The following is a 12,153-nucleotide window of genomic DNA, read 5'->3' on the forward strand; positions in this document are numbered from 1 at the left end:
GGAGCAGGCATTTTGCAAAATTCCCGAATGATGCGAATAATGCCGGTGTAATTTAAATTTGGTCCAGGCCTAGGTAAGATGTATAGGGAGGAAAGAGTAAGGGGAAGACCAAGGGAACAGTAAAGGGACAAGAGTTGACGTGAATGTAGTCTGTGTTTTTTTATTTTATTTTTTTATTTTTTAGAAGTAGGAGTTAGTTTGATGCAGGGTATAGATGGCAGTTGGACAATGAGGATGGCTAAACAAGCAGTATACATGTGTACTGATTTAGGTCAGGGTGCAGCGATGTAAATAGGTTTGATAAATATGCTGATCTGAGAGCGTATAGATGGTGGAGGTTATGTTAATTGTTGCTTTGTACTCATGTTGTACATGAATTCATGATTCAGATTTTCATCCATTTGCAGATGTTTGTGAATTTAATGGAGTGGATTATTATGGGGCGGGGACAGATGTATGCAGTTGTGAATGAAGACTTGGGGTATTAAAGGTAAAAGGTGTCTAGGAATCTGGGATATCCTACTTGTCCTAGTGATTGCATCTAGGTAAAGGCAAATATTCTGGAAACAAAATATGTGGCGACAAAGTGTGCCACCTCGGGTCTGCTGGAGTTTCCAGTTTTGAAAAGTATTATGTTAATCATAGCGTCTGGTTAATTTGTGAGCGTAATTGCCTAGGTGGCTGTTAGTGGCATTTTACCTTTAGGCAAGCAAGATGGGCTTTACCAGGAATTTTGGCATGTTGAATACGGTGAAGTAGATAGATTGTATGAATATTTGGAAGGTTTTGTTTGTAATACCAAGTTCCTTTCTCATGATGGGCTGATTTTGGTGGTTCATGTAAATAATAGGCTGTCGGATACAAAATTGCGTGGTATAATGTAATGTATCCTCCTGTTTGAAGTGTACAAGCTTGTTTAGACCACACATTCGTTGCGACATAACTCCCTTTGATTTAAGAAACCTGTACATTTTTATATAAGACATTTTTCTTTTTTGAATTAGGTGCAAGTGGGTTACACCTGACAAAGCATGAAAATTTCCATGGTGGATTAGATGCTATATCTGTTGGGGATGGTTTATTCACTATATTGACCACACTCAGTAAAAAAGCTACCACAGTGCACATGATGCTGCAGCCAATTCTTACATATATGGCATGCGGATACATGGGAAGACAGGTAAGGAATGATTTTTATTTGTGTTAAAATCTGTGCGTTTTGTTTTTCAGGGCCCCTTCTCACCACTGTGTCCAACAATCCAATTATTATGTTTATATTACTTAATCTACTATCCAAACGTTCCGAATGTTGCAGGGTAAATCTGTTCTGATACCACACTTTGTGTATTTCCTGTTAACATATTGACTGCCTAATTAAATTAATATTAAGCACAGTACATCTTGCAAAGTTGTTTTTCGGTGGGCCTTTTCTTTACTTCAAAGGTGTTAGGTGATTGACCTCAGCAGTAATATTTAATTGGAAGTCATGAAAAAAGGCACGTGTATAAGTTCCTTTGGTTTATTATATCTTAAGCCTCATGTAGATGGCTGCATTCAGTACAGCATTTTTTGAACCTATATTATCCAATCTTTATTATAAGAAGAGGGATTAGATAACTCAAAATAAATTGAAAACTAGTCTTGGACAGTTGTCCACCACCTCCAGACTTCAGTGAATCTCCTGTCATTTTTGGGTCTTACTATCAGTGTGCCAGAGTCCCACCTGACTTCTCAAATGCTGTTCTTAGTTAAAGCCATCCTGGACAGGTTTTGGTTTTGTGCCTTTCCCCCTCACAGGAGAGTCTAGGACATTCAAAGCATGATCCCTATCTTTCAGCTTCTGCCGGTGATTTCAGGGAACTGGACTCCGTGGCTGCTGGGACTGAAGGCCTCCTGCATCCTGTTGGACAAGCACGCCAAGTGGCTTATGCAAGCTCTGCAGTGTGATCTCAACTGTTAGTAGGCCCAGCCACAAAGGTGCCTCTCTGACCACATGCAGATTTCGGAGGAGACTGCAAAAGATCTGCCGTGGTGGTTGCTGGACTGTTAACAAATGCTGTTGTTCATCAAAGCTATCCTGGACAGGGTTCAGTTTTGTGTTCCCCACCCAGAGCGGTCTGTGATGGCCAATGCATCACTACTGAGTTGGGTGGCCACTGGTAGAGGTGGGGATCAAAGGCCTCTGGTCTCAGACAGATTCCTGACTCCGTATCAACCTTGTGGTGGATTAGGCCATCCGCTTGGAGATGAAAGCCTTCCTTCCATCTGTTAAAGGGAGGCTATTACAGGGTTTTAACGACAATACAATTGCCATGTCGTATTGCACATGGTGGGGTGTGGTCCTGGACCCTGTGCCCAGGAGGTCTTGTGCCTCAGGAAATGGATGGACCATCAAGGAATCTTCCTGGTAGTGAACCACCTGGCAGGATCTTTGGAGGCCAGAGTTCAGCCGTCGACGTCTAGCAGACCACGAATGGCAGTTACACCTAGGGTTGGTGCAAGGTCTCTTCCGCAAATAGGGAGATCCTTGGCCTGATCTATTCGCCACCGCCTAGAGCGTGCAATGACAGCAGTTTTGCACATTTGATCCTCCAAGGTCTCTCTCGCTGGGAGCCATGTTCCACCTAAGGTGGACTTCCATCCAATACCTCTTTTGTCCCAAATTCTTAATTAGATCAAAACTGACGAGGCCCAAGTTATCTCAGTGGCTACAGATTGGGCACAAAGTATGGTATCCAGAGCTCTGGAGTGCGAGCATCTGTCCTCCAATCAAGCTGTCTCTCTGGGAGGGCCGGCTGTCAAAGCAACTGAGCAGGGTTCTGCATCCAAATCTCCATGTTCATGCTTCAAGATTGTGGCCACTAGCAAGCACCTTTGACCTTCCTCCGGAGGTGAGTGATGTCATCTTTGTAGCCAGACGTATCACGTGAAAGACTGTGTACGCCTGTTGGGACAGAGTCGTAGCTTGGTGCAGCACACAGCTGATAGATCCCCCTCCATGGAAAATTATCACACATTTTGTTTTTTATTTTGCCCCTGGTCCAGCAACGCTTTTCTCTGGGCACTGTTAAAGAATATTTCTTCCTTTGGAAGAAATGTTAAAGGATATTTCTTCCTGCAAGCAGAAAATCAGAAACAGATTCTCTTGGAGGGTTTTACTTTGTAGCAGATGAGTCTTAACATTGTTTATTGCACTATTGTGCACATTAGGCTCCTGTTCCATCTGTTAGAGCGGAAGAAGGCCATTTTGGGGAAAATCAACGGCGGCGTTTCAAAAACTATTTATTCAGACATGGTAGCTCGTCCACGCCAAAGGCGCTCCAAAGGCAAGCCTGCTCTGCATCCATCAGCAACCAAAATCTGCCAGGACCCCTGGTCATTTATCTTCATATCAGTATTCCAAGAAAGCTATACTTAAGCTTAACATCCTGGGTAGGTGCTCAAATTGTCCACTATTCAATTCAGTGGCTCCTCCTGGCATCTACCGTTGCACCACTTGTAATTACTTGCTAAAGGAAGGTAACTCTGAAAACTTGAGATTGCATCAAAAGCCTAAGCCCGGTCCAGCAGGCCATAAGAATTTTTAATTGCATATTAATTAACATGCGGACACTGGCCGAACGCAGGATAAAACTTTTTGGGTTCTTAGACTACCATAAACCCAGCCTGGCATTCTTCACTGAAACCTGGCTGAACCAATCCACATATTGTAGAAGCAATGCCTGAAGGCTATACCATCAGCAGACTGGATAGAGAAGGCAAACGAGGAAGAGGGTTAGCCATAATTCATTGTGATTCTCTAGCATTATTGTGAGAGTCTCTACCTTTATTGACATGTGAAGGGCTCAAATTTAAATGCAAGGTTTCTGAAAAATATACTTTTCTTGGCACCGGGGCCTAAGACGCCTTTTTTAGAAGAAATTTGTAATTTATTAGAACGCACCATACAAAATCCCAATTTCACTATTCCTGGTTATTTTAGTTTTCACTTGGAAAATTCAAGCAATAAGGATGTGGAAGTCTTAATCAAAGCTTTACGCTGCTTTGACATCATCCAGCAGGTGACCATGGCCACCCATAAACTACGCCATACTTTGGATGGCATATTCTTTAGCGACCCCAATCTTATCTTTTTAAATACATTGCCAGTGATCTGGTCTGACCATATAGTAGTACAATTCACTTTGAACATTCCAGGACTATCCTCTAAATATAGCACTAAGTCTGGTTATCTTAAATCCGTTAGACAGTGGAGCAAATTAGATAATCGAAAATTAACTAAGCTCAGCCAGACATCACCATATCTTGCCGCTGAGCCAAATTCAGCTGCGGTCAGTTATCATGACTGGTTAAGCAAGTTATTATTGAACTTAGTCCCAAAGAAAATAATAAAACCCAATAGAACACAAACATCAGCTCCCTAGTTTTCACCAGCTTTAAAAATGGTTAAACTGAAATATCAGAGAATGGAAAGAGAGTAGAGACGAGATTACAGCTAGGACAGTAAGAAAGCATTTTGAGGCATAATCGGAGATTATCAAAATCTCATTCAGGAAGAAAAATCTAAATATTTTAAATGTAAAATAGAAAAGGCCTTAAACTCTCCTAAATAACTTTTCAAAGTGTTTCAATAGCTTTCCATGCTGCGCTCCTCCCCAGGGATTCCCCCGAGAATACCAAATAGAAGCAGTCTACAATGAGTTTGATGCAAATACTTCCTTAACTATTTCCAGCACAACTTCCTCCTTCCTCCTTTATCCACCTGGACTAGATCACTTTGCCATATTGAGCTTGATCAAGCTCATTAATCAAGTAAAATCTGGAGCACCATCGCATCTGTGCCACCCAAAGTTATGCAGGATGTTCCTTCCTGTATTATGCCAGTTCTAACCACCTTACTTAATCTGGTTCTCTCAACTGGCAGCTTTCTGGTTAGCTGGAAAAAAGCATCTATACTGCCTCTATTGAAAAAACCCATGCTAGATCCCAGCCTAGAGAAAAATATCTCCCTATCTCTAGACTACCGTTTCCCGCCAAGATGCTGGAAAAAGTTGTAAATATTTGCATATCAGATTACATAGAGGAGAATGCTCTTCTAGAAATAACACAGTGTGGCTTTAGGCCTGGTTTTAGCATTGAGTCTGCTCTAATTGCCATCTTAGAAGAGATTCTATCTATAAAAGATAATGGGGGGAGTGCAGCAGTGATCTTGCTTGATCTCTTAGCCCTCATTTGATCATTCTGTTTTATTAGACAGATTGTCCAAGGCCGGTATTTCAGGCCTCGCTCACAAGCTTGATGCCTCTTTCTTAGAGAACTGAGATCAATTTGTGGCCCTTGGAGATTTTCAATCTAAGCCTTTTTCTCTCCCTTATGGGGTTCCCCAAGGTTTGTTGCTTAGTCCCACCCTTTTTATTATCTATGTTGCTCCTCTGCTCATGGCTTTGAATCATCAGGCTACACTGACGACTAACAGATTATAGTCTCAGTCAACCATGAAGAGGTAGCTGAGAGGTTTAAAACATGTATGAATGCAATAGCCGCCTGGATGACACTAAATTGTCTAAAACTTAATTCTGACAAAACAGAAGTGCTCATTTTTGGCAAGGATCCTACCTTTTGGACCTCTCATGGTGGCCCCCAGATCTGGGCTCAGCTCTCACCCCAGCTACTAAAGTAAGGAACGTCTGGATTATTTTTGATACAGAGCTATCTTTTAAGAAGCAGGTCAACAAGCTTTCAGCCTCCTGCTTCTTTTGTTACAAAACTATAAAGAAAGGATTTAAACAATCTGTCTCCTAGTCTTCCCTTTGTCTTGCCGCAGTGAGACCTTAATTTGGTCCTCACTTTTTTGATACACACTCGTTTTGTGCTGCTCCACAGCTGTCTTTTGTGGCTTCTAACCCTCAAGACAGTGTCCCTCATCACCACTACATCAGTGCAGCATGTGAGTAAGCTTCAGGCTCTGTGTGTCAACCCACCGTCCACCACCTTTTTCCCAGATAAGCCTGTTCTGCGGCCAAGGACGTCCTTCTTGCCAAAGTTGTGACACTGTTCCATGTTGGTCAGCACATCACCCCCTGCCAGTGTTCTGTGCTACGCCTCACCGCTTGGACCCCAAAAAAGCACTGAGCTTTTACATCAATCTTACAAGAGACCACCATGTGTATAATAAGCTCTTTTTGAGGTTCAGTGGAGCGAAAAAAGGCAGGGCTGTGCAGAAAACGACCATCTTCCGTTGGATCGTCCTCTGCATTAAGATCTGCTACGCACTACCCAAAAACTAGCCTCTGGACTGAATTTGTGCTTTTTCTACCAGGACCAAAGATGGAACCATTGCATTGGCATGCAGAGTTCCTGTCCTCGACTTCTGCTAGGCAGCTATGTGGGCATCTCTCCTTGAGTTCATGAAGCATTATTGTTTGGACAGTCGTGGTTGCCAAGAGGGGCACTTTGCTAACTTGATCCTGCAGTACTTTGTTGTTTGAGTCCATTCACAGACCCTCCTCCAAATAGGTAATACTTTTGTATCTATTCAAAAGGTGAGTAATCTGCGACTAGCAGTCCATATCAGAAGAACAAGTTACTTAACTTGGGTAAAACTCTTTCTATTAGATACTTGATCTACTCTATCAAGCATCAACCCTCCCATCCCCTCCCTGTTCTATAATTCAAAGCTATCCATTAATAAGGTCACAAGTCTAGGAATCTGCAAACTTTTCATAACCAGTTTGCTATTGTCTGCATTTGTGGTTGCAGACAGCCTTAAAAGCAACTGACAGTGCACTGGAGTGGCACCTTTATAGTCTTTGTCAGTCATCTTTGAAGTGGACCGGAATGTCTGAGGAGCTGCTTGGCACCATCTACCGTTGCGCGGTATACTGTTGAAAAAGTTTCTGGATTCAGTCTGACACCTGGTAAATATTCAAAAGATGAGGAATCTACGGCTAGCCTCTGCCAGAAAGTGTGTTACCAAATTAAGTAACTTGTTCTATTGGATCATAGGAGGAATTCAGTGGAACTGGTGGTTTATGTCTGATTTGCAGGCCATTACCACAAGGAGTGTTATTGGAAGCATAAGCACTCATGGGTCAAAGGAGCTTCTATACTCCTATGAACTCATTTGGGCCTCTAGACCACATTGCCTCCATCTCTCTCTAGTGCTTTAGTACCCCTTAGCATGTTTTTCACCTTCATTGTGATAGGGTGAAGATGTGTGTGACAAACGTGCAGTTATTGAAGATTACTTCTGAAAACTATTGACTTTATATACAGCTGTTTGCCCATTCTGCTCATCTAACAGTACTGCATTTGTTTTTTCCTTCATTCTTCCTTGGCTGAGCTCTAAGATATTTTACTGAAAGCACACCCCTGATGTAGTGGTTGACTACGTAATTGACTGTAGGCTTCTCACCTATCCTTTTCTTTTTTTTTCCTGCATTTGCATTCTGATCTTCCAAAAACCGTAATCCAGGGGTTCAAATAGACGTTGCCAGCCTTAATTGTTCACAATTTCTTCCACTAAGGCAGACCACAATCAAATACTAATGTTCAGTTTCCTACCCACAGTTCATTCCACAGCATCTTTCTAGTGTAAATCAAAGAAGAAGGAAAGTCACTGAGATGCTGCTCAGGAACAGACACATTAAGACATGATAATAAGATAAATGTTAATGACCAACATTGAATGCTTTCCCTTGGTAAAACTCTCAACACAACCTATTACTAACTCTGTACTTATGTTTCATCTCTGGTGCTGTTGTCAGGATGGGGATGTTAGTGTTGAAACCAGCCTTGAAGGGCCCCCAGCCAGTAGATCATTGGTTTAGAGCAGGGTTTCTTAATGGATGGGTTTGAATAGAATTAAAGATTTGTAACTACATGGAAAAGTGAAGGGGCGCCAATACAAGAAATATATATTGGAAAATGTTCCTGGGGCACTTCTGGCTTAGTCGTTGACATTTTTGGAAAGGGTGAGCACAGAATCCAGTTCTGATTGGTTCTAAGTAGAAGGAACCCAGAAGCAATAAAGCTTCCAGGCAGGGCCACTGGATGATCCACATCAGTGGACTCCCTCAGACTTGGCCTTCTTAAGCCTAAAACAGCAAGGTGTATTGCAACCTAATCCAGCGAGGAGCAATTTTATTTTATTTATTCAAGTTAAATGACTAGCTAAATGGAAATCAAACTTGACGCAATCAATCTATTTGAGGTAATCCCTAGAGTGACCAGCTTATTAGTAATAGCAGATGCAGAGAAGACAGCGGCGTGAGATCTCTCCACGCAAATGTATGTAATTGCAATGGCCATTGTGAACTGTTAGTGGAGACAGATGCTCAAGCCACACCTCACAAAAGCTCTTCTGGGGAAGGCTTGAAGTCATGACATTAAACTAATCTTTTGACTCAGGCAGTGTTAATGCAGACTACTTTAGGGAAGCCAGTGACTTCTGTATTTATAAGAACTATTCTACCAACCAGAACTCTAAAGTCTGGTAAGTCCACTATACCCCACTCTTGACTCCACTCCTTCTACCCTGCTAACTACCCTCCAAAGTAATCCTGGTGGTATCTCAATGGCCGACCTACCAGCAGGGTGTTGGTTGGCTACCAGATAACTCTGCCTATTCCGCTTTTCATATTGGTAATGGTGGCTGCCTCAGTAAACACAAACTTTGACATGTCAATCAGGGATGCAGCTGGTGAAAGATAGCAAGATTAGTCCATCATATGAGACAGAGGTCAAGTAATCCTTAGCATTTTAAAAATAGGACACCAATTACCAATGTAGGCACTTCAAAGTAACATTTCATTTCCTTTTAGTTTCATTTTCCCCAAGAGTGAACAGTAGTAATTTGTATTCCTTTTTTGATAAATTTGGTTTATTTTATCTTCATTTTATATTTTTCTTGTTAAATTAATGTTTGTTATTTTACTTGTCTGATGTGCCAAAAGCCCTAGACCAAGGTGAATTTTTACTTGAAATTTAATCACCATCAAGAGTAAGTGTGATCTGTTCTGGTCTTACAGGAAGAGTTCTGTTTTTTCTCAGTGTTTACAGGAACCTCCACTTTGTGTAACCGTTCTTCCTCCCATCCCTTTATTTCTTTGATGCTGTTGGTTGCATGCAGATTAAGCTTGTAACCAGCAAGACTACACTTCATGGCTTTACGGTCAGGAAAACAAGGTACTTAGACTACTTGTTTTTGTTTTGGGTACATCTTCCTTGGTTACTGTCTTGTTGACTTTTGCAGTTCTGTGCCGAGGTTTCACTCTGCATTCCTGGTATTCTGGTCCTGTGCACATGAGTTACACATAATTCAGATTTGAGAACTTGGACTGAGAAAAGGGGTTTTATGTTTGTTAGTATGTATGTTTTACTTTTTAGAGCAACTTTTATGTACCGGTGGATGGATTCTGGAGTGTCAATGAAGTTTTTTAACAAGACCTTTTCCTGCTTCACACTTTGTTCTTGATTTTCTGCTATAGACTTTCTATTTGGTAGACTTATCTGGTTATAGCTACTAAAATTCCTCGGTGTTTCATACCTGCAAAGTTTTCTCCTAAGACTGCTTTTCTTTGTTTGAAAGTTAGATGCTGCAGTTTGTGCAAACAATAAAGATCCCATATCAAACTATGATTGACCACGCTCCATTAGCTGCAAATTGCAGAAGTGCTTGTTCAGGCTAAGGAAGATTCTGTAGGCCATTGTCCTTATGGAGTCAAATCTGTGAATTAAAGAACTGTTTCACTTAAAATGACTTTCCTTGTACTCTACGTAGGTGTCAGCTTATATAACCTCCTTTTAAAACCTTCTTACTTAAATGCTTGGCAACATGTATGAAAAGCATTGCTTGTCTTTGGTAAGGTATTTTTTCAATAGATAATCCATCTTTCTGCAGATTACAAATCAGTGGTAATCTGCAAAGCCTAACATACTTCTAGATAGGTGTCAGTTGATTTAATTTTCAGAGTTGTTGCTGGGACTGTTCAGGCTTACCAAAAGAGTGTTCAGCACCAGTTTGTTCAGTTAATAGATGCAAGGAATTAATTGTTTCTAAAGAAGTGTAAGTACAAACAATTGCTAATATCAGTCTCAATCCTCAGAAGCTGGGCAAGAAGATTGAGCCGTAATCATCAGGAAGATGGAGTATCCATCAGAAGAATTTACCATCCTCCCTACAGATCTTTCATCTGCTGAAAGATTTTCTGGGCCACAAATACCATTAAGGAAGATGGTTCCTAGGACTATGGGGAGACCGGTCTCCTAGTTATCTAGAAATTGATGAAGGATTGCACAGCCAAATGCCTTATCTTTGTACTCACAATCCAGCTGAGAATGTATTCAGTGAGCCCCAAGAGGTACTCTCACAACACCAAGCCTGGCCATTCCCTGAAAAGAGCTGAATTTGGTGCTCTGACTTGCAGTTTCTATTCTCACAATACTGCCAGTTCATAGGACACCCTGTTATAGAGCACGTCTGTTTGATTTAATCTGTTTTGTATGTACTCCCATGTTTTTTCTATAACATGAGACAAACTAAAATGCAGTGAAGAACTGTACACGGCCAAAGACAAGCATAAAGTCAACGAGTGATAGGAGAGGTAGCTGGTTTATGGACTGTTCATGCATTATGATGTGATCCTCTTTAAAGAGTCACATCTTCAACTCTTTCCTTAACTGGATGAGCGGGTGTTGGGGGGTATCTGATGGATACAAGGATACAAGGATGTTATTCCAGATCATGGATGCATAGATGGTAAAGACTTCTTCTTACTTTGCCCCCGGAGAGGCTGACAAATTATGTATATCTCTCTGTACTCTCCATGTCCTGTGGTTAGAAACAACGTTTGGCTATTATAGAGTATAGTTTGTGCATGGTCTTTTTTTTTTTTTTTACTTAAAAGGGTGAGGATGAGGAAAAGGAACAGCAATAATCTTTGGCATCTGATCGAAAATGACCCTACATATAAATAGAACAAGTTTGTGGCTTAAAGTATCTTATTGATGTGAGCCAAGCCCCAGTTAAAATGTAAAACTATGGTGAGCTATTTTTGAGGTGGAACAAAGATCTTTGATAGCAAGAGCTACATGTCAATCACTTCTTTGCACATCGTAAGTGGCTCCAACAAACCTTATTAACAAAATCGATCGATGTTACGTTCTTCCTCTATAAGACAGCACATATCTTGGATTGATTTGCACTTTGTTACCTTGAGATGTACAAATCCCATTAACAAAAACTTGTGGATGAGCACCTTACCCAATCAAGGGGACACTTGTGACCAGAAAGGTTTGAGACCTAGTGATTACAGTGGTTGTCCTCTGTTTGCTTTGTAATGGCTTTGCTGCTTCATGTCTGGACTTGTCTGGATGCCTCATCTGAAACTCAATTTATGTCCTGGTTCTACTGAGCGTGCAAGGGCCACCAAAAGGATCTAACCTCAACATCCTTACACATGCCTTGCCTCCTCAAATCGGCAGTCTCTCCTGACATCACTTAGGTGAAACTCCAGACGGCAAGGCAAACTATTCCAGACTAAACATGCTTTCTTCTCAAGAAGAGCCAGAGTAACTGTTATTGACAAAACCTTTTGGGAAATGAAAATAAGCATTATGACAGTCAAGGCTATACTATCAGCCTTGGAGTAATTGACTAAATATTACCATGTTAAATAAATTATTTGATAGAGACTCCAAGCTTCAGATTTCTTACCTTGGAGTTATCCCCGGTGTCAGACTTGATCTGAAAACTTTTTGGTGAACAGTACCCCTGCGCATCGATAGAGGTGGTGTCATTCGGCACAGTGTGGCAATGTCGTCCATTCCAGAAGCAGTGTTCGCAGTAACTATATAGTCACCAACCAGGTGTGCTGTTGTCTGTTCTTTTATTTCCGCTCGCCAGTCAGTGCAGAAGAAGACCTACCCATAGTAATTTTTTGACTAACTTTTTCTATGTTTTCCTTCTGGTGTGGCAGAGATGTTGTTTAAAAAGTCCAGATTCAAGCCCTGCAGTGCCTGTCACTGATCGATGACAATGGAGTCACACCTTGTATGCCTCTTGTGCTTCGAGTGTGAGTACGACCCGAAGGCCTGTGCCGATTGCAACATCATGAACTTGAAGGCCTTGAGGGAGCAGTCCCTCGAGCTCCT

At 41.5% G+C, this 12,153-nt stretch overlaps 1 protein-coding gene across 4 annotated transcripts in view; it reads left to right on the forward strand.

Moving 5' to 3' along the window:
• Positions 1-12,153, forward strand: part of BIRC6 (baculoviral IAP repeat containing 6) — a 1,722,273-nt gene that overhangs the window by 1,183,020 nt on the left and 527,100 nt on the right. For all 4 annotated transcript variants that reach the window (XM_069234691.1, XM_069234693.1, XM_069234692.1 and 1 more), the window contains one exon: positions 1,005-1,180. In XM_069234691.1, the coding sequence (XP_069090792.1) occupies positions 1,005-1,180 (176 nt within the window). The remainder of the gene's footprint in view (positions 1-1,004; positions 1,181-12,153) is intronic.

This window comes from Pleurodeles waltl, chromosome 5 (assembly GCF_031143425.1).
Source record: "Pleurodeles waltl isolate 20211129_DDA chromosome 5, aPleWal1.hap1.20221129, whole genome shotgun sequence".
NCBI lineage: Eukaryota > Metazoa > Chordata > Amphibia > Caudata > Salamandridae > Pleurodeles > Pleurodeles waltl.